This window comes from Babylonia areolata, chromosome 27 (assembly GCF_041734735.1).
Source record: "Babylonia areolata isolate BAREFJ2019XMU chromosome 27, ASM4173473v1, whole genome shotgun sequence".
Lineage (NCBI taxonomy): Eukaryota > Metazoa > Mollusca > Gastropoda > Neogastropoda > Buccinidae > Babylonia > Babylonia areolata.
Genome location: NC_134902.1, coordinates 10164556 through 10184938, shown reverse-complemented (window position 1 = coordinate 10184938; position 20383 = coordinate 10164556). Strand labels below are relative to the sequence as shown.

The 20383-nt window shown below is 42.0% G+C and overlaps 1 protein-coding gene across 2 annotated transcripts in view; it reads left to right on the top strand.

Annotated features, from left to right (window-relative positions):
* The window catches only part of LOC143301279 (acyl-CoA synthetase short-chain family member 3, mitochondrial-like), a 180370-nt gene that overhangs the window by 94311 nt on the left and 65676 nt on the right, over nt 1-20383 (top strand). For both annotated transcript variants that reach the window (XM_076615457.1, XM_076615456.1), the window contains exons 8-10: nt 3827-3870; nt 10727-10830; nt 12324-12419. In XM_076615457.1, the coding sequence (XP_076471572.1) occupies nt 3827-3870; nt 10727-10830; nt 12324-12419 (244 nt within the window). The remainder of the gene's footprint in view (nt 1-3826; nt 3871-10726; nt 10831-12323; nt 12420-20383) is intronic.

The window sequence follows — 20383 nt, the reverse complement described above, 5'->3', positions numbered from 1 at the left end:
CAACACCTTTTGAAAAGCCCTTTCTGTATTTCCTGAGATTTGTGCAAATATGGAGAGAGAAGAAATGGGGGATGGGGAGTATGAAATTTAAATGTGATTACGCCGACAGCGGCTGTTGCGACGCTACTGCTGTATCTCGAGAGGAAATGGGGGAAATGTGTTGTGAATGTCATTTTTTTTTTTTATAATACTAATTGTAATCATAAAGCAGACAGGCGCATGTTAATACCCATATTGAGTTTTTTCACATTGTATTAATTGTTTTCATTTAAACAAAAGCAAGTGTGAATTAGACATGATTTTTTTTTTCTTGAAAAAAGTGGAAAAAAAACAAAAAAAAAAAACAATGTGAAATCCAACACAACTTTGTGTGGTCTATATTTCTATGTTGGGAGGTGCACATGACTTTTGTTTTGCAATTGATTTTTTGTGTGTTTTGATTCAATTGTTGTAGTAAGTGCATGTCACAAGTGAGTCTTGAAGGCCTTGCCTCTCTTGTTAAACTTTGAGTGGAAAGCTTAAAGTGGTGACTTGTTTTTAATGTGTTTTTTTGTTTTGTTTTGTTTTGTTTTTTTACCCTTGTAGTAGGTATTAACGCGATGATAGCCTTGAGATGGCCTTAGTGGTTGGTGAGGCTCTAACACCATAATTTGATTTGATTTGATTTGTTCCATCACCTGTGTGTGGTGTATTGTGGTGTTACATCACCTGTGTGTGGTGTATTGTGGTGTTCCATCACCTTTGTTGTAGTGTATTGTGGTGTTCCATCACCTGTGTGTGGTGTATTGTGGTGTTCCATCACCTGTGTGTGGTGTATTGTGGTGTTACATCACCTGTGTGTGGTGTATTGTGGTGTTCCATCACCTTTGTTGTAGTGTATTGTGGTGTTCCATCACCTGTGCTGTGTGTGGTGTATTGTGGTGTTCCATCACCTGTGCTGTGTATGGTGTATTGTGGTGTTCCATCACCTGTGTGTGGTGTATTGTGGTGTTCCATCACCTGTGCTGTGTATGGTGTATTGTGGTGTTCCATCACCTGTGTGTGGTGTATTGTGGTGTTCCATCACCTGTGCTGAGTGTGGTGTATTGTGGTGTTACATCACCTGTGTGTGGTGTATTGTGGTGTTCCATCACCTGTGCTGTGTGTGGTGTATTGTGGTGTTCCATCACCTGTGCTGTGTATGGTGTATTGTGGTGTTCCATCACCTGTGCGGTGTATTGTGGTGTTCCATCACCTGTGCTGTGTATGGTGTATTGTGGTGTTACATCACCTGTGCGGTGTATTGTGGTGTTCCATCACCTGTGCTGTGTATGGTGTATTGTGGTGTTACATCACCTGTGCGGTGTATTGTGGTGTTCCATCACCTGTGCTGTGTATGGTGTATTGTGGTGTTCCATCACCTGTGCGGTGTATGGTGTATTGTGGTGTTCCATCACCTGTGCGGTGTATGGTGTATTGTGGTGTTCCATCACCTGTGCGGTGTATGGTGTATTGTGGTGTTCCATCACCTGTGCGGTGTATTGTGGTGTTACATCACATTTGCTGTGTATGGTGTATTGTGGTGTTACATCACCTGTGCTAGGTGTGGTGTATTGTGGTGTGACATCACCTGTGCGGTGTATTGTGGTGTTCCATCACCTGTGCGGTGTATTGTGGTGTTACATCACATTTGCTGTGTATGGTGTATTGTGGTGTTACATCACCTGTGCTGTGTATGGTGTATTGTGGTGTTCCATCACCTGTGCTGTGTACGGTGTATTGTGGTGTTCCATCACCTGTGCTGTGTATGGTGTATTGTGGTGTTACATCACCTTTGTTGTGGTGTATTGTGGTGTTCCATCACCTGTGCTGTGTATGGTGTTTTGTGGTGTTACATCACCTGTGCTGTGTATGGTGTATTGTGGTGTTCCATCACCTGTGTGTGGTGTATGGTGTATTGTGGTGTTCCATCACCTGTGCTGTGTATGGTGTATTGTGGTGTTCCATCACCTGTGCTGTGTATGGTGTATTGTGGTGTTACATCACCTTTGTTGTGGTGTATTGTGGTGTTCCATCACCTGTGCTGTATATGGTGTATTATGGTGTTCCATCACCTGTGTGTGGTGTATTGTGGTGTTCCATCACCTGTGTGTGGTGTATTGTGGTGTTCCATCACCCGTGTGTGGTGTATTGTGGTGTTACATCACCTGTGTGTGGTGTATTGTGGTGTTACATCACCTGTGGTGTGTGTGGTGTATTGTGGTGTTACATCACCTGTGTGTGGTGTATTGTGGTGTTACATCACCTGTATGTGGTGCATTGTGGTGTTCCATCACCTGTGTGTGGCGTATTGTGGTGTTACATCACCTGTGTGTGGTGTATTGTGGTGTTACATCACCTGTGGTGTGTGTGGTGTATTGTGGTGTTCCATCACCCGTGTGTGGTGTATTGTGGTGTTCCATCACCTGTGCTGTGTATGGTGTATTGTGGTGTTCCATCACCTGTGCTGTGTATGGTGTATTGTGGTGTTCCATCACCTGTATGTGGTGTATTGTGGTGTTCCATCACCTGTGTGTGGCGTATTGTGGTGTTCCATCACCTGTGTGTGGTGTATTGTGGTGTTCCATCACCTGTGTGTGGTGTATTGTGGTGTTCCATCACCTGTGCTGTGTGTGGTGTATTGTGGTGTTCAATCACTTTTGCTGTCTGTGGTGTATTGTGGTGTTACATCACCTGTGTGTGGTGTATTGTGGTGTTACATCACCTGTATGTGGTGTATTGTGGTGTTACATCACCTGTATGTGGTGTATTGTGGTGTTCCATCACCTGTGTGTGGTGTATTGTGGTGTTACATCACCTGTGTGTGGTGTATTGTGGTGTTACATCACCTGTATGTGGTGTATTGTGGTGTTCCATCACCTGTGTGTGGTGTATTGTGGTGTTACATCACCTGTATGTGGTGTATTGTGGTGTTCCATCACCTGTGTGTGGTGTATTGTGGTGTTACATCACCTGTGTGTGGTGTATTGTGGTGTTCCATCACCTGTGTGTAGTGTATTGTGGTGTTCCATCACCTGTGTGTGGTGTATTGTGGTGTTACATCACCTGTGGTGTGTGTGGTGTATTGTGGTGTTCAATCACTTTTGCTGTCTGTGGTGTATTGTGGTGTTACATCACCTGTGTGTGGTGTATTGTGGTGTTACATCACCTGTGTGTGGTGTATTGTGGTGTTACATCACCTGTGTGTGGTGTATTGTGGTGTTACATCACCTGTGTGTGGTGTATTGTGGTGTTCCATCACCTGTGCTGTGTATGGTGTATTGTGGTGTTACATCACCTGTGTATGGTGTATTCTGGTTTTACATCACCTGTGTTGTGTGTGGTATATTGTGATGTTTTATCACCTGTGCTGTGTGTGGTGTATTGTGGTGTGCCATCACCCGTGTGTGGTGTATTGTGGTGTTCCATCACCTGTGTGTAGTGTATTGTGTTACATCACCCGTGTGTGGTGTATTGTGGTGTTCCATCACCTGTGTGTGGTGTATTATGGTGTTCCATCACCTGTGTGTGGTGTATTGTGGTGTTACATCACCTGTGTGTGGTGTATTGTGGTGTTCCATCACCTGTGTGTGGTGTATTGTGGTGTTCCATCACCCGTGTGTGGTGTATTGTGGTGTTATATCACCTGTGTGTGGTGTATTGTGGTGTTACATTACCTGTGCTGTGTGTGGTGTATTGTGGTGTTACATCACCTGTGTGTTGTGTATTGTGGTGTTACATCACCTGTGTGTGGTGTTCCATCACCTTTGACTGTGATAACACCTGTGCTGTTTATGGTGTGTGGCAGGACCCTGAAGGGGAGTATGCCAAGAGTTTCCTGCCCTACAACACGTGAGTGCCGTTACAGTCATTTCTGTCACTCCTGTTTCCAGTGTCACTGCCTCTGCCTTTATTTGGACTAGGAAACAGATGGGCTGCAGAGTGAATGTGGTTGAAAGGTGCTATCTGTTTCTGTATTTTGTTATAAGCAGATAGTTTTTGAGGTGGGGTTCACTCACCTATTACAGTGTCATCTTTGGGTATGAGAGTAAAGTGAGTTAGTGTGTCCCACATTTTGTTTGATCTTACAGATTCTTGGTCCTTGTTTGTATGCTTTCAGCAGCTGTTTGATCAGTACAAGGGTCCATCACTATGCAATGTCCAAAAGGGCCAAAAGGGCTGGAGTGTGCTATATTTTGTCCCTGGATGAAACTTGAATATTATTTTATGATGTTCCCTTAAAGCACCTAAATCAGATTGGGTGACTGATGATGCATAGACCAGTTGTTCTGCAGCCACACCTGACACCTTGAAAAGTTGATGGATCTGGATCTGCGGCAACATGTTCCTTGCTCTGCCACTTTTTCTGGACGAGATATTTGGTTCAGCTCTGCTTGGTATGCTTGATCCCCTCTTGGACTGAAGGATTTACACCACTGGGATGTGTTTTTTGGAATGATGTTGATATTTAGTATTGTGATCTGTCTGCACTGGCAAAAAAATTGATGCACTGGGTCACTGAATGCTTGGCTTGTATGTTGATGGATTCCTCTTTCGGTCAGTACAGACCTGTCTTTGCTTATCAATTTTATTTGCATCTTATTTCGTTTCTGTTATTTGCATGTATGTATGAACAGAAAAAAAAGCTAATAGTTGGCTTGCAGTCACCTTTCCCTCTTCCTTGTGATTGCCAGTAAGTTGCTCTGGATTATTAGGCTACATCAAAACATGAGAAACAGATGAAAAGTGTCATGATGTGGCATGACAGTACTTGACATACCATGACCACAATCATGAGGTGGCATGACAATACTTGACATACCATGACCACAATCATGATTTGACATGGCAGTACTTGACATACCATGACCACAGTCATGGTGTGACGTGACAGTACTTGACATACCATGACCACAGTCATGGTGTGACGTGACAGTTGACATACCATGACCACAATCATGATGTGGCATGACAGTACTTGACATACCATGATCACAGTCATGGTGTGACGTGACAGTACTTGACATACCATGATCACAGTCATGGTGTGACGTGACAGTACTTGACATACCATGACCACAATCATGATGTGGCATGACAGTACTTGACATACCATGATCACAGTCATGGTGTGACGTGACAGTTGACATACCATGACCACAATCATGATGTGGCATGACAGTACTTGACATACCATGACCACAATCATGATTTGACATGACAGTACTTGGGGAAGTGTCTGGGTTTGTTCCAATGTACCTTTTATTTACCTGTGTTTTAGCTGAATTGGTAGCGTAAGCAGCATTGGCTTGAGGTTATGTACCTTGTTTGTGGAGAGAGTTGCCACAATGATTTGTTAATCATTTGATCTCCTGGCCTCATTGTTTATTAATTTCAAGTTGAAAAACCACAGAGGCAACCATGTGTTCATTCTGTGTTGTCCGTGTGTTCTGTGTGGCTTGTTCAGGATTAAAGAGTCTGTGCCAGTCTTGAATAAAAGCTAATTTGTGTTTGCACATTTCTTCTGTCATTTCTGCTGTGTGCACATGTCAAATGATTGGTATAAGAGCAAGCCCGATGCTTCCTTTTTTGGTGGAAGTGTCTGGGTTTGTTCCAATGTACCTTTTATTTACCTGTATGTAGCTGAATTGGTAGCATAAGCAGCATTGGCTTGAAGTTATGTACCTTGTGTGTGGAGCAAGTTACCACTCTTTACTAACTGTCTACATGTACCCAAATCAGTCATTCACAGTTTAACTTGCCTGTTTGCATTTACCCTCAGGCACCCCTGCGATTTCAACTATTGATAAAACATTGAAAAGATGGAGCAGACAAACTTTTTTTGGTGCAATTAATCGGAGAAAGCCTCCAAAAACAGAAGAGAATTGACAATTGTATGACCACATGTGTGTACAGTTCAGATATTGAGCTGTTTACAATTAGGCTTGCTTGCCCTACATTGACTGCAACATTTTTTTTACAACTCTTAATTGTTATGTTCTCCAATTACAACTTTTAATTGTTCTTAAATGATTAAAATGTTAATAGATGTGTCAGTGTAATTTTATGTGATCTCTTGAATAAAGAACATGTACATGTCTCAAAGTGTATATTTTGTGTTTGTATTGTGAATAACACAGTCACACGTAAATTTGTCTTGAGGGACAATAAATTTGACATGAAAAAGACATCAGTGACTGTAACCATTGGGTCCAGGTGTCCATACAGAAGTGGGCCGAGTGCTGTACTCGTGCTGTCTTGTCTGTGTGTTTGGGTCTTGTGATATTGGTGTCATGTGAGGAGGTGTGTGCAGTGATGTGGAGAGGTGTGTACAGTGACATGAAGAGGTGTGTGCAGTGAAGTGGGGAGGTGTGTGCAGTGATGTGGAGAGGTGTGTACAGTGACATGAGGAGGTGTGTACAGTGATGTGAGGAGGTGTGTGCAGTGACGTGGGGAGGTGTGTGCAGTGATGTGGGGAAGTGTGTGCAGTGATGTGGGGAAGTGTGTACAGTGATGTGAGGAGGTGTGTGCAGTGACGTGGGCAGGTGTGTGCAGTGATGTGGGGAAGTGTGTGCAGTGACGTGGGGAAGTGTGTGCAGTGATGTGGAGAGGTGTGTACAGTGACATGAGGAGGTGTGTGCAGTGAAGTGGGGAGGTGTGTGCAGTGATGTGGGGAAGTGTGTGCAGTGATGTGGGGAGGTGTGTGCAGTGATGTGGGGAGGTGTGTGCAGTGATGTGGGGAAGTGTGTGCAGTGATGTGGGGAGGTGTGTACAGTGATGTGGGGAGGTGTGTGCAGTGACGTGGGGAAGTGTGTGCAGTGATGTGGAGAGGTGTGTACAGTGACATGAGGAGGTGTGTGCAGTGAAGTGGGGAGGTGTGTGCAGTGATGTGGGGAAGTGTGTGCAGTGATGTGGGGAGGTGTGTACAGTGATGTGAGGAGGTGTGTGCAGTGAAGTGGGGAGGTGTGTGCAGTGACGTGGGGAAGTGTGTGCAGTGACATGGGGAGGTGTGTGCAGTGATGTGGGGAAGTGTGTGCAGTGACGTGGGGAGGTGTGTGCAGTGACGTGGGGAAGTGTGTGCAGTGATGTGGGGAAGTGTGTACAGTGATGTGGGGAAGTGTGTGCAGTGATGTGGGGAAGTGTGTACAGTGATGTGGGGAAGTGTGTGCAGTGACGTGGGGAAGTGTGTGCAGTGATGTGGGGAGGTGTGTGCAGTGATGTGGGGAGGTGTGTGCAGTGATGTGGGTAAGTGTGTACAGTGATGTGGGGAGGTGTGTGCAGTGATGTGGGGAAGTGTGTGCAGTGACGTGGGGAGGTGTGTGCAGTGACGTGGGGAAGTGTGTGCAGTGATGTGGGGAGGTGTGTGCAGTGATGTGGGGAGGTGTGTGAGGTGTGTGCAATGACGTGGGGAGGTGTGTGCAGTGATGTGAGGAGGTGTGTGTGGTGATGTAGGGAGGTTTGTGAGGTGATGTAGGGAGGTGTGTGAGGTGATGTCAGTATGTGTGTTCAGTGGTGTGGGAAGGTGCGTGCAGTGGTGTGGGGAGGTGTGTTCAGTGGTGTGGGAAGGTGTGTGCAGTGGTGTGAGTAGGTGTGTTCAGTGACATGGGGAGGTGTGTGCAGTGATGTGGGGAGGTGTGTGAGGTGTGTGCAGTTATGTGGGGAGGTGTGTGAGGTGATGTGGGGAGGTGTGTGTGGTGTGTGCAGTGATGTGGGGAGGCGTGTGAGAGGTGTGTGCAGTGATGTGGGGAGGTGTGTGAGGTGATGTGAGGATTTGTGTGAGGTGTGTGCAGTGGTGTGGGGAGGTGTGTTCAGTGGTGTGTGAAGTGTGTGCAGTGATGTGGGGAGGTTTGTGAAGTGTGTGCAGTGATGTGGGGAGATGTGTGCAGGGATTTGGGGAGGTGTGTGCAGTGATGTGGGGAGGTGTGTAAGGTATGTACAGTGATGTGGGGAGGCTTGTGCAGTGATGTGAGGATGTGTGTGAGGTGTGTGCAGTGGTGTGGGGAGGTGTGTGCAGTGATGTGGGGAGGTGTGTGAGGTGTGTGCAGTGATGTGGGGAGGTGTGTTCAGTGGTGTGGGGAGGTGTGCGCAGTGATGTGGGGAGGCATGTGAGGTGTGTGCAGTGATGTGGGGAGGTGTGTGCAGGGATTTGAGGAGGTGTGTGCAGTGATGTGGGGAGGTGTGTGAGGTATGTACAGTGATGTGGGGAGGCATGTGAGGTGTGTGCAGTGATGTGGGGAGGTGTGTGCAGGGATTTGAGGAGGTGTGTGCAGTGATGTGGGGAGGTGTGTGAGGTATGTACAGTGATGTGGGGAGGCTTGTGCAGTGATGTGAGGATGTGTGTGAAGTGTGTGCAGTGGTGTGGGGAGGTGTGTGAGGTGTGTGCAGTGGTGTGGGGAGGTGTATTCAGTGATGTGAGGAAGTGTGTTCAGTGATGTGGGGAGGTGTGTACAGTGATGTGAGGGAGTGTGTTCAGTGATGTGGGGAGGTGTGTGCAGTGATGCTGGGAGGTGTGTGTAGTGATGTGGGGAGGTGTGTGAGTTGTTTGCAGTGATGTGGGGAGGTGTGTGCAGTGATGTGAGGTGTTTGAGTTGTGTGCAATGATGTGAGGAGGTGTGTGAGTTATGTGCAGTGATGTGGGGAGGTGTGTGCAGTGATGTGGGGAGGTGTGTGAGGTGTGTGCAGTGATGTGGGGAGGTGTGTGAGTTGTGTGCAGTGATGTGGGGAGGTGTGTGAGGTGTGTGCAGTGATGTGGGGAGGTGTGTGAGGTATGTAGTGATGTGGGGAGGTGTGTACAGTGGTGTGGGGAGGTGTGTACAGTGATGTGGGGAGGTGTGAGGTGTGTGCAGTGACGTGTGGAGGTGTGTAGCATGTGGCGAGGTGTGTAAAGTGATGGGGAGAGGTGTGTAGATGTGTAGCATGTGGTGAGGTGTGTAAAGTGATGTGGAGATGTGTATAGATGTGTAGCATGTGGTGAGGTGTGTAAAGTGATGTGGAGAAGTGTGTAGATGTGTAGCATGTGGTGAGGTGTGTAAAGTGATGTGGAGAGGTGTGTAGATGTGTAGCATGTGGCAAGGTGTGTAAAGTGATCTGGGGAGGTGTGTCGATGTGTAGCATGTGGCTAGGTGTGTAAATTGATGCGGAGAGGTTCAAGGTGTGTGCAGTGATGTGGGGAGGTGTGTTGATGTGTAGCATGTGGCGAGGTGTGTGCAGTGATGTGGGGAGGTGTGTTGATGTGTAGCATGTGGCGAGGTGTGTAAAGTGATGTGGGAAGGTGTGTTGATGTGTAGCATGTGGCGAGGTGTGTAAAGTGATGTGGGGAGGTGTGTTGATGTGTAGCATGTTGCCAGGTGTGTAAAGTGATGTGGGGAGGTGTTTTGATGTGTAGCATGTGGCGAGGTGTATGCAGTGATGTGGGGAGATGTGTGCAGTAATAACCGGGCAGCATAGCATGTAATGGGAGAGGCATGTGATGTTGGTACAAATGATCTGCAGGGCAGACTGTAATACACTGAGTGTTGGTAATCTTTTCCAAGGTTCTCTGCATTTTTTAAGGTAGAAAGGGGAATCTAATTTAAAGTTTTGACTACCAAAGCTCAACACATTGTCAGAAATGCTGTGTCTGTCAGGCTGTCCACGTGCCACCCTCTCTGTCTCTGTGTTGTTCTTTCTCAAAGATACAGTGCTCTGTCTCAGTCTCTCTCTCTCTCTGTCTCTGTCCCTTTCTCTTTGTCACTGTCTCTCTGTCTGTCTCTGTCTCTTTCTATTTTGTCTTTTTCTTTAAGTGTCATCACACTGAGGCTTTGAGGTTATGATACTTTTCTCTGGTGTTCATTCAAGATCCAGTGAAACTTTTCTTGTAAGCAGTCACATTCATTTGCCTTTTAATTTTTTTTATATAGGGATTTGTAATAAGTACATAAATACGGATTGAGTGTCTAGTCATTTGGATGAGACAATAAACAATAAGCCAAGGTCGTGTGTGCAGCACATACTTTGCACACTAAAAAAGTACCTTTTGGCATCAAAAGTGTTGTCCTCTGGCAAAATTATTTAGAAGAAATCTCTATGTATACATGCACTCAAGGCTTGACTAGCACGCTGGATTACGCTGCAGTCAGGCTTGTGGCTAGTAGATGTGGTGTAGCGTTTATGGATTGGTCTGAATGCAGTGATGCCTCCCTGAGAAACTGAAACTATGATGAAGCAGTCAATGTATATCTGCACAGGTTTTATAGATAGTTTATATCTGTTCAGCAAGTCTGGAGCAAAAAAGCTAGTCTTATAATTGTATAGAGGTTGTCCTTAATAGATTTAGTTCCTAACTAGATTTATTTGTATTTGTATCTCTAATTTTTGTCACAACAGATTTCTCTGTGTGAAATTCGGGCTGCTCTCCCAAGGAAGAGCATGTCACTACACTGAGAGTGCCACCATTTTTTTATATTTTTTCCTGCCTGCAGTTTTATTTGTTATACCTATCAAAGTGGATTTTTCTACAGAATTTTGCCAGGGACAACGCTTTTGTTGCCGTGGGTTCTTTTACATGCGCTAAGTGCATGCTGCACACAGGACCTCAGTTTATCATCTCATCTGAATGACTATTCGTCTTGTGAAGAAGTCTCAAATATTGTATTTGAAGGTTGGTGACTATGTGTATTATCTGATGTCTGAACTATGTTACTGACTTACACAAAGTGTGTGTTGACAGTTTTCAGGCGCTGTTTTTAGCTGGGGAGCATTGTGATCATGAAACAATGGACTGGATTCGAGATCTGATTCAGAAACCAGTGCTAGATAACTGGTGGCAGACTGGTAAGAGTGTGTGTGTGTGTGTGTGTGTGTGTGTGAGAGAGAGAGACAGAGAGAGAGAGTATGTGTATGTGTGTGCGTATGAGCATGTGTGCATGTGTTGTATTTGTATGTCTGGATTTGTGCAGTAATTTGTTTGTGTATCTGTCAGTGTGTGTGCTTACAGGTTTGGGTGTGTAGTGTGGTTTTATGCACCTTTTGGCTGCAAAGTCAGAAGGAAACAGGGACACATTGACCAGCAAACCAACTATCCCAGTTATATATATATATATATATAGAGAGAGAGAGAGAGAGAGAAGAGAACTTAATCAAAATAACACTACCATGTGTACATTTGATGCTGTATTGTAAGACTGTTGTTTCCTTTCAACCTTTTTATACTTAAGCACTGATACGGTGCATGCATTAGTTCAACTGGATGTCTGTACTTTCAAACTGGTACGATCAGCTGTGCTGATTGATAGTTAATGATGATGTATAAACAAGAAAATAGTTACATAAAGTGATGCATACATATTGATTTTGAAACACACACACACACACACACACACACACACATACACACACACACACACACACACACACACACACACACACACACACACACACAAATCCTGAAAAATGTTGAAAAAGAGAATCATTTTTAGCATTAATGGAGCACATTATCCCCGATGGTCTTGAATAAAGCTTCTTTTTTTTCATATAATCTTATCAAAAGCTGTCATTTATCAAGATTTATTATTAACATTTGCTGTCTTGTAAGTCCACAGTCTTTCTTGAACATGAAAATATCTTATATATTTATGTAGATGCAATAGTTTTTGAGTTTCAGTCATTTTAGTAACGCTACCATCAAAAATGCAGGATCGGACATGCAGAAAATAAGCATTTTCCTCAGAATGTATGACACTGACATTAAGCCAATAACATTAACAGCCAACTAAACAAACTCTGAGGTCTGTTTACTATATAGATCATATATGAAGAGTATTGACTATGAGAATGCATTAGTGGCAATTCTGCATGGGTTCTAAAATGCCATTTTGTGAGATTGGCTAAAATCGTGGAATTTTTTGAAAAATCAAAACTCTGTATCTCAAAAGCTATTTAAGATATTGCATTGAAATTTGGTGTGGCTTCTTACATTATTGCACTCTTTCATTCTTGCAAATATGAGGCTTCTGCTATGAACTTGAAAATTTGGCTGGACCTACCTAATTAAAGCAACACATGAGAATAAAAGCATAAAATGAACGGTATACCATGGAAAGAAGGACAAGAAAAGTTACCTTTGAAAAGAACTACATTTGCACAGATCACCATCCCTGAAGAAGGACCTATAGTCAGAAACATTATCAAAGTGAACCCACAGTTGTTGTGTTGTTTTTTTCTTGTACAGACTTTTCCATTTGTCCATTTTATAGACTCAGCAGTCATCATTTGTTTTGTTCCTTACTTAAGAAAAGAAGATATGGGTGAATGTAATTTGACTGCAGAGTCAGGGTGGCCCATCACATCAACATGCTTTGGACTGAACATGCATCTGTTTCCTCCCCCTGGTGTCACTGGGAAACCGGTCCCTGGGTGGAATGGTGAGTCGTTTGTGTGTGCATGTTTGTGTTTGTGCCGTTTGTGTGTCCATGTTTGTGTTTGTGCCATTTGTGTGTGCATGTTTGTGTTTGTGTGTGTGTGGGGTGAGGCGGGGGGAGTTTGGGGGGGGGGGGGGAGGGGTATGTTTGTGTGTGTGTGGGGTGAGGCGGGGGGAGTTTGGGGGTGGGGGGGAGGGGTATGTGTATGTGTGTGTGTTGTAACTGTTTCCTTGTTTGTAAACAGGAACATTGATCGATAAACTTTCCATGTGTTTTAATTATGGAGTTATTCCCCTTTATGTTTCTATCTGATGTCTTATGGGTAAACAACGGCGGATTAAAATGATGGCAACTCATTACATGGCCTCAGCGTTATTATCCAAAACATGTTCGACTGATCCATCTTCAGATCAAGTGTACAACATGAAAACACTGAACGTGCGTGTGTGTAAATTAGGTAGATATTGGAAGCAGTGATGAATAGGGTGATAAATAGTGTTATTTCAGTGTAGAAGTAAACATATTACTAAACTGATTGAGTCTGAAAGTTCTCAATTCAGTTTGGGAATGATAGCCGTAAAAAAAAAAAAAGAGTTTAAAGTTTGATAATTGTTTACTCTGAGATGGTGCTGCTGCTAAGAAACATTCTTTTCTTTTTTTTTTGGTCGACCACCGTTTTATTTTGTACATGAATTCATTATAACAATTCAGAGTAGATGGAAAAGAAAGGGGGAAAAAACAAAGAAAGAAAAAAAATGAATACAGTGTACATTAACAATAACATCGTCATCATAAGTCATTATACTTATGATATATTGTTCTATCAATTTGGTCAAGGTGGACACATTTTCATCATGTGTAACAGTGCAGTTTTATAACATATAATATAGCATCAGCATAGAGTTATGGACACTTTGCTTAGCTAACGTAATGTGAAAAGAACACAACCCACACATGGGATATCTTATGTATGAACACATTTCCTCTAGTTTTCTATACGTGATTATATAAAACATCCATTACACAGTCATGTTAAACATTATTACTGCAGACACATAAGTGCACATGAATACACACATGCATATATTATTTACATACTCGCATACTTACACATTCACGTACATCTGTTCAAGTTTAAAAAATATATATATATATCATTGAGCCTTCATTATTATTGTGCATTTTGATCTTTCATAATATTTTGTTATGGGTTACTGTTTTCAAGAAGTTTTATATATGGACACCATTTTCTCATAAATACAACGCTTAGCATTTCCGTTGAATGCATATATCTTTCTACTTTATAACTATTTCTTAGATCATTCAAAAAGTGCTCTATACATGGTTTAATCTTATTTATTCTGCATTTATAAACAAAATATTTTGCAACAAGAATAATATAGTTGAAAGTTTCATCTATTTTTGTAATTTCATCATTTCAAAATAGAACTAATTCTATGTTTAACTTAACGTTTGAGCAAGTATCACATCTTTCTTTTAAAACGTTCTTTAATTCCTTCCAAAACAATTGAGAGAACTTGCAAAACCATAGATAATGTTGTACTGAATCTATTTCATTTTTACAGAAATTGCACTTGTCACTGTTTGTAATACCCATTTTCTTCAGAATTTTGTTTGTAACTAAAATGTTGTGACAAATTCTAATTTGAAACCACTTCAGTTTTATCTCTTTTACTTTTTTTATTTGCTTCATGGTGGTTACCCAATTAACGATGATATCTAATTTTTGCTCCCACTTAACAAAAGAATTTATATTGTAAATAAAGAGTGGTTCAAGAAGTATATCATAATATATTTGCGAGCCTTTCATTGTAGAGGATATTAAGTGTAGTGCTTTCGATTGTTCATTACAGGTTTTATCACTTAGATAAATATTATGTGTAATTAAGTAACTTTTTATCGAATGTATCAATCCCATATACACTAAATAATTTACATTAATATTATATTTTTCTGTAAAGCACGTGTAACTAAGGAAGCACCCATTCTCAACAACATCTCTAACCAGATATATATTCTTATTTGTCCAACATTTGTAGTGGATTGTGTTGTTCACTCACTCACTCATTCCCTTGACCGCTGGGGTCGTTGGGGGGACATGAGGAAGATGTCATAGCTCGCCACGCCGTTCTGTTGGCAGCTGTCGTGAGGAGATCTGGCATCGTCATTTTGGTCCATTCCTTGACGTTGTCAGACCAGCTTTTTTTCTGCCGCCCCCGTCTGCGCCCTCCCTCTACAGTCCCTTGCAGGATGGTTTTGGAGAGGGTGTTATGTCGTATGACGTGTTGTGTTGTTACCAACTCTAAATTTGTCGTTATAAAAGAGGGGCTGTGCAAGTACCTCGTGTGGCTCTTTTAATTCTATTTGTTTCGTAAAATTCGTGTATGCCTGAAAAACATCTTTCCAAGATTGGTTACATTCGATAGTCAGAAACTTTTTTGAACCATACAGATGTTGTGAGTTAATTTCTTGGCATTTTATAAGTAAGATTCTCTTCCACTTTGGTGTTCCTGTGTATAATTTCCTTATCCATGTTATCTCAAGAGCATGTATAAACTTTTTTATGTCTGGTATACCTATTCCTCCATTTGCAACTTTATGTATCGAGTATTTTCTTTTAATTTTATCTGGCTTTTTATCCCATACGAATTCATAGCATAGTCTCTGTAATTCTTTTATTTCTTTGTCTGGAGGGTTTGGAAGAAGAATCCATAAGTATATTAGCTTTGAAAGTATGAGAGATTTGAGAATAGCAATTCTACCGAGGGGTGTGCATATACGTTTTGACCAAATCTTGAATAATTTTTTTGCTTCTATTAATTTATCCCTTGTGTTCACTTCAGTTATTTTTGATAGATCGTTTAAAAACCATATACCTAAAATCTTGAATTTGGGGGGGTTCCATTTCATATTCTTTTCTGGGAGATATTTCCTTTTCGAATTTCTCATACACCCTAACCAAACATTTAGCGTTTTGTCATAATTTAACTTCAGACCTGAAAATTCTTCAAATCTATTTAGTGTTTCGAATAATTTCTCATACGATTCTTTATCTCCCTCTAGCGTAAATGTTGTGTCGTCAGCAAACTGACTAATTTTAAATTCGGTGTTCAATATGCTAATGCCTTTAATACCCTCATCTTTCCTTATCTTGCATGCCAGAATTTCAGAGCACAATACAAAGAGGTATGGCGAAATCGGGTTTCCTGGCTATCATGCGTTCCATGAGCTTTCCAGCAATGTTTTGCATGGTTAGGATCTGGTAGTCGCTTACCTGACGATGGTCCTTTCCTGGTTTTGGTATGGGTTTTAAGTAGCAGCTCCATGAGGTGCGCAAACTGGACTTTATTGTAGGCTTCTTGAAGGTCGATTGCTACTGCTAGTGTTTCTTCTTTTCTTTGAAATCCTTCATACACCTCATATGCAAAAGCAGCTGCATTTTCCCATGTGGACTTGCCTGTTCTGTAACCACCTTGATTTGAAGGGAGAATGTGCCTGTGTTCAAGATCCCTTGCAAGTTTCCTGGCTATCATGCGTTCCATGAGCTTTCCAGCGATGTTTTGCATGGTTAGGATCCGGTAGTCGCTTACCTGACGATGGTCCTTTCCTGGTTTTGGTATGGGTTTTAAGAAGCTGTGTGTCCAGTCCTCCGGCACATGTCCATTGTGGAAGCTGTTTTGATATAGATTGAAAAGTTTGCTTCTGTCTTCTTCCGATAGCTCCTTGATGTCTGAGTAGCGAACTTTGTGTGGGCCAGGAGCCGATTCTTTCTTGCATTTAGCTATTGCTTCGTTTAGATCATCTATTGTCAAGTCATCATCAGGTCCAGTCTGCATAAGGGTTTGGTTTAACTCCGCAACATATTTCTTTTTCTCATCTAAGTTTCTTTGATCGCTCTGTTGTATGAAACGTTTGAGCAGGGCAGATCCTTTTTCTTCGTTTGTCTTAAGCTTGGTTCTGTCAGTGTCTACCATGTCTGGGGTTGTTGTTGTGCACGTTTTCCCTTCCATGCGATGATAAAATTGCCAGAACTCTGTCAATATTGTGTCATAACTGAGTGCCTCGCAAAACTGTTTCCACTTGTCATTTTTGGCCTCTTGAGCAATGACTTCAAACTGTTTAGTTTTTTCTTTCATTTTTGTTTCAATATCTTTGTCTGGAGATGGTTTTGTTTTTTCTTTTTGCCAAAGTTTGACAGCCGCATGTTTTTCTATCCAGGCTCTCTCTGTGTCGGTATTCCACCATGGGGGCTGAATAGTTTGCATCCTGTTCAGTGCTGTTCTTTTGTTTCTTCTGCGTCTTAATTTTTCAATGACGGTTGTCTCTTTGGTTTCATACTGAAATGGATCACGCAGTTTCATACAGGGTTTATCTGACAGTTTCTGTAGACTGAAAACTACCGGGAGGTGGTCGCTGCCTTGGTATGGAAGCGTCTCTGCATTCATTTCTGCTCTGAATTTTGGGGATGTTAGAGCGATGTCCATCACACTGTCACTGTCCCCTTGTCTTGTTCCAAGGCGAGTTGGGGATGTGGTTGTTAAAGGGCTAAGAAGAATTTCCCCTATCATTCCTTCAAGTGCGAGTCCTTGTGGGTTGGTGTTCCGCTGGTCCCATAACTTCGATCTTGCATTAAGGTCTCCACAGATAATGACTGAGTCTCCAAGTTCGTTCTCGATTTCCTCTAAAAAGGCCCAATCCTCTTTTGTTGTGCAGGTTCCTGGGTGAACATAGGCATTGATGAGCACGATGCTTCTGTGAACTCTGTCAGGTTTTTCAAGACACACCCCCACTAATTCACATGAGTTGCTACACCATTTCTCAAGATTTATGGTGGAAACTTTGTTTTTTAGGTTTTTGTTCAGTATGATTGCTAGCCATTTATCTACTAACTGTAAATCATCTATCATCTTTAAAACTCTTTCTTGTGCTCCCTGATTATTCACATGCTTATAATTGTGGTAGTCTACATTGGGATTCATGACTAAATTCCAATCCCCTCTCATTATGACGTTAGAAATTTCTTGCTCTTCAACTTTTTTCTGAATTTCTTCAAAAAATATAGGGTCATCTCTGTTAGGGCCATAAAGGTTTACCAATAGAATTTCAATATCAAATATGTGTAAGACCAAAATGATATAATTACCATGAGTATCTGTAATGGGTTTTTTTAATTTTGAACTGAAAGTTGTTATTCAGCAAGGTAGCTACTCCTCGTGACCTAGAATTATTAGATGAAAAAACACATTCATAACCCCATTCAGCCCTTATTTGTCTCTCCATCTTTTTTGTAAAGTGTGTATCTTGTAAAAATTAGACTGAATATTGTTTTTGTCTTAAGTATTGTAAAACATCTTTCCTTTTTTGAAAAGCACCTAGCCCCTGGCAGTTTAAGGATGATATTTTTAGACTATTCATGAGTGAATTGTATATTGGACCACACATATTGCACCATTAATATTTCAAAAACAAAGTTTTCCACCTGTACCATTTTTTCTAATCTAAGAAATAAAAAAAGAACAAGAACGATAATGAATTCCCTGTTCTTTACAAACTGAAGCATCAGACACTCAAATATTTGGCGAAAATCAAATGAAATATATGAAAAAGAAAGAAACCAGACAAAATATTTTCCATTCACACAAAAATATACATACATTGGCAAAGAAGAAAAACAAATAAACAAAAACAAACAAACAAACAGACACCTGTTTTCCTCTGACCATCCTTGGCGATCAGGGAACACAACATCACACAACTTTTCATGTTTGATTTCATAAAGCCGTATTTCACGAAACTCCTTCCCATTCTCGTGGACAGTATTTTTTACAAGATGTGCGTGCGTGCGTGCGAGTGCGCGTGTGCGTGCGCATGTAAGTCAACACGCATGTGTGTACAAAACTTGTAAAAATCGTGCGAGCGATTTTGTCTTCTCTTTTGCTCTCTCTTTTCAGATTTTTTAACAAATTAGCAAAACTCAAAACAACTAAGACAATATTCACATAACATTCGTGCCAGTATGTTCTGATTTTTTAACTCACTCGGAGATCCCGAACCATCAAGGGAACCTGGAGCACGTGCAACACAACCTTACTCACTTCGCCTGCAGTCACCTTTGTGTACAAGTTCGCGCGAATGTGTGTGTGTGTGTGTGCGTACGTGTGAGTGAGTGAGTGAGTGTGTGTATGTGTGTGTGTGTATGCGTGTGTGTAGCGGGAACGAAAACATACATAATCAGCTAAGCATGTATCTCAAGAGCATGAGCAAAGGCAGGCCACACCTGGGACCCGACCTGCTCCAAGATTCACAACAACCAAGCACAACCATCACAAATCGAATAGGTCATGCACAGTGATTCACAACACAAAAAGATGGACTCATCGCAAAATGCCAAACACAACCCCACACACAAATCGGACAGGCGAAAAAAGCACGATTTCAGTAACTTCAAAAAGCAGTCTCAATAAGGAGAGCAAAAGAAAAAAAAATATTTGCAAGAAACAATAATAGATAATAATAGATCATGTCTGAATACGAAACCGTGTGTATGTATGTGGAGCGGGGGTGTGCATGTGTATGCGCGCATGCGTGTGTGTGCGCATGTGTGTGCGTGGGTATGTGTGTGTGTACTGGTGGGAAGATGGGTGAAGTGTTTTGATATGCATTCCGTCCAAGCATGTGAACGAATAAAAAATACGATTGTTTATCTGTCCATTTTTCACAAACATATTTACAAACACCATGGCATTAAGTACTTTGTCAGTTCGGGTCGACAAAAAAACCCAACAAAACCCAAAAAAACCAACCACAACAAGTATTTACAAATAACAAATGGATCAATCAATCAATCAATCAAGTCACCAGTGAATCACCCTGCAAAATATGAACCAGATGATTAATGGACAAGCTAACACGCGTACTTTATTCCTCTACTCCCCCCCCCCCCCCCCCCCCCCCCACACACACACCCTTCTCTTTTCTTTTTACCTCTTCCCCACCCCCTTTTATCATTTTTTTTTAATCTTCCATCCTTCCTTCCTATCCTCTCCCCCCTGCTCCATTTTTCATAAAGCAGTGGCTTGTTGTTCATCAGTGGGAACAGGGGGTGGGGGTGGGGGGGATAGAGGGGAACGAGTTGACACATTTCTTTTTGCCATTCGTGACTTCCGCTGTAACAGAATCGACCCTGTGTGTGTGTGTGTGTGTGTGTTTCAGACTGTCTTCGTGTGCGCAAAGGATTATGTTGAGTTATTTACACAAAGCAAAAAAATATAATACTAATAATGACAATAATAGATAACTAGAAAAAACAACGCACATTTTTAGCACTTGAACCTGTCAAAAAACAATGCACACTTTTAACACGTGAACCAGCCAATCAATGATCAATCAACCGTTCAGTGAGTAAATCGACAGGCTGATACCCATAAAGGCAAAGTAACAAGATGCATGGCATAATTCCAACCATAGGCGTACAGTTTCAAATGTATTATAATTTCCATACATAATTAGTATGTGGTTGGGGGCAGGGGTGGGGGGAGGGGAGAAAAAAAAAGGAGACAATATACATGTTCCATTTGGCAACAACAGCTGTCAAGATTAAAAAAATAAATAAATAAAATAAAATAAGAAATAATACTAAGGATAAGAAATGAAAAAACAAATCATAATAATAAACAACTAAAAAGTATGAATGAATTGCCGTGATCAAAACAGCAGCATACACAGTGAAGATTCAAAAAGGGCTTTGATTCATGAATCGTTGAAGAACATAGTTACAACGTTTGCTGACTTTGAATGTCTGAATTTGAAAGTGTGTGTGTGTGTGTGTGCGTGTGTGTGCGCGTTTGCGTGTGCGTGCGTGTGTTCGTGTGAGTATGCGCATGTGTGTGTTGGTGGGCTGATGGGTGAGTAGGTGTTTTGGTTTGCCTTCCGTCCAAGAATGTGTA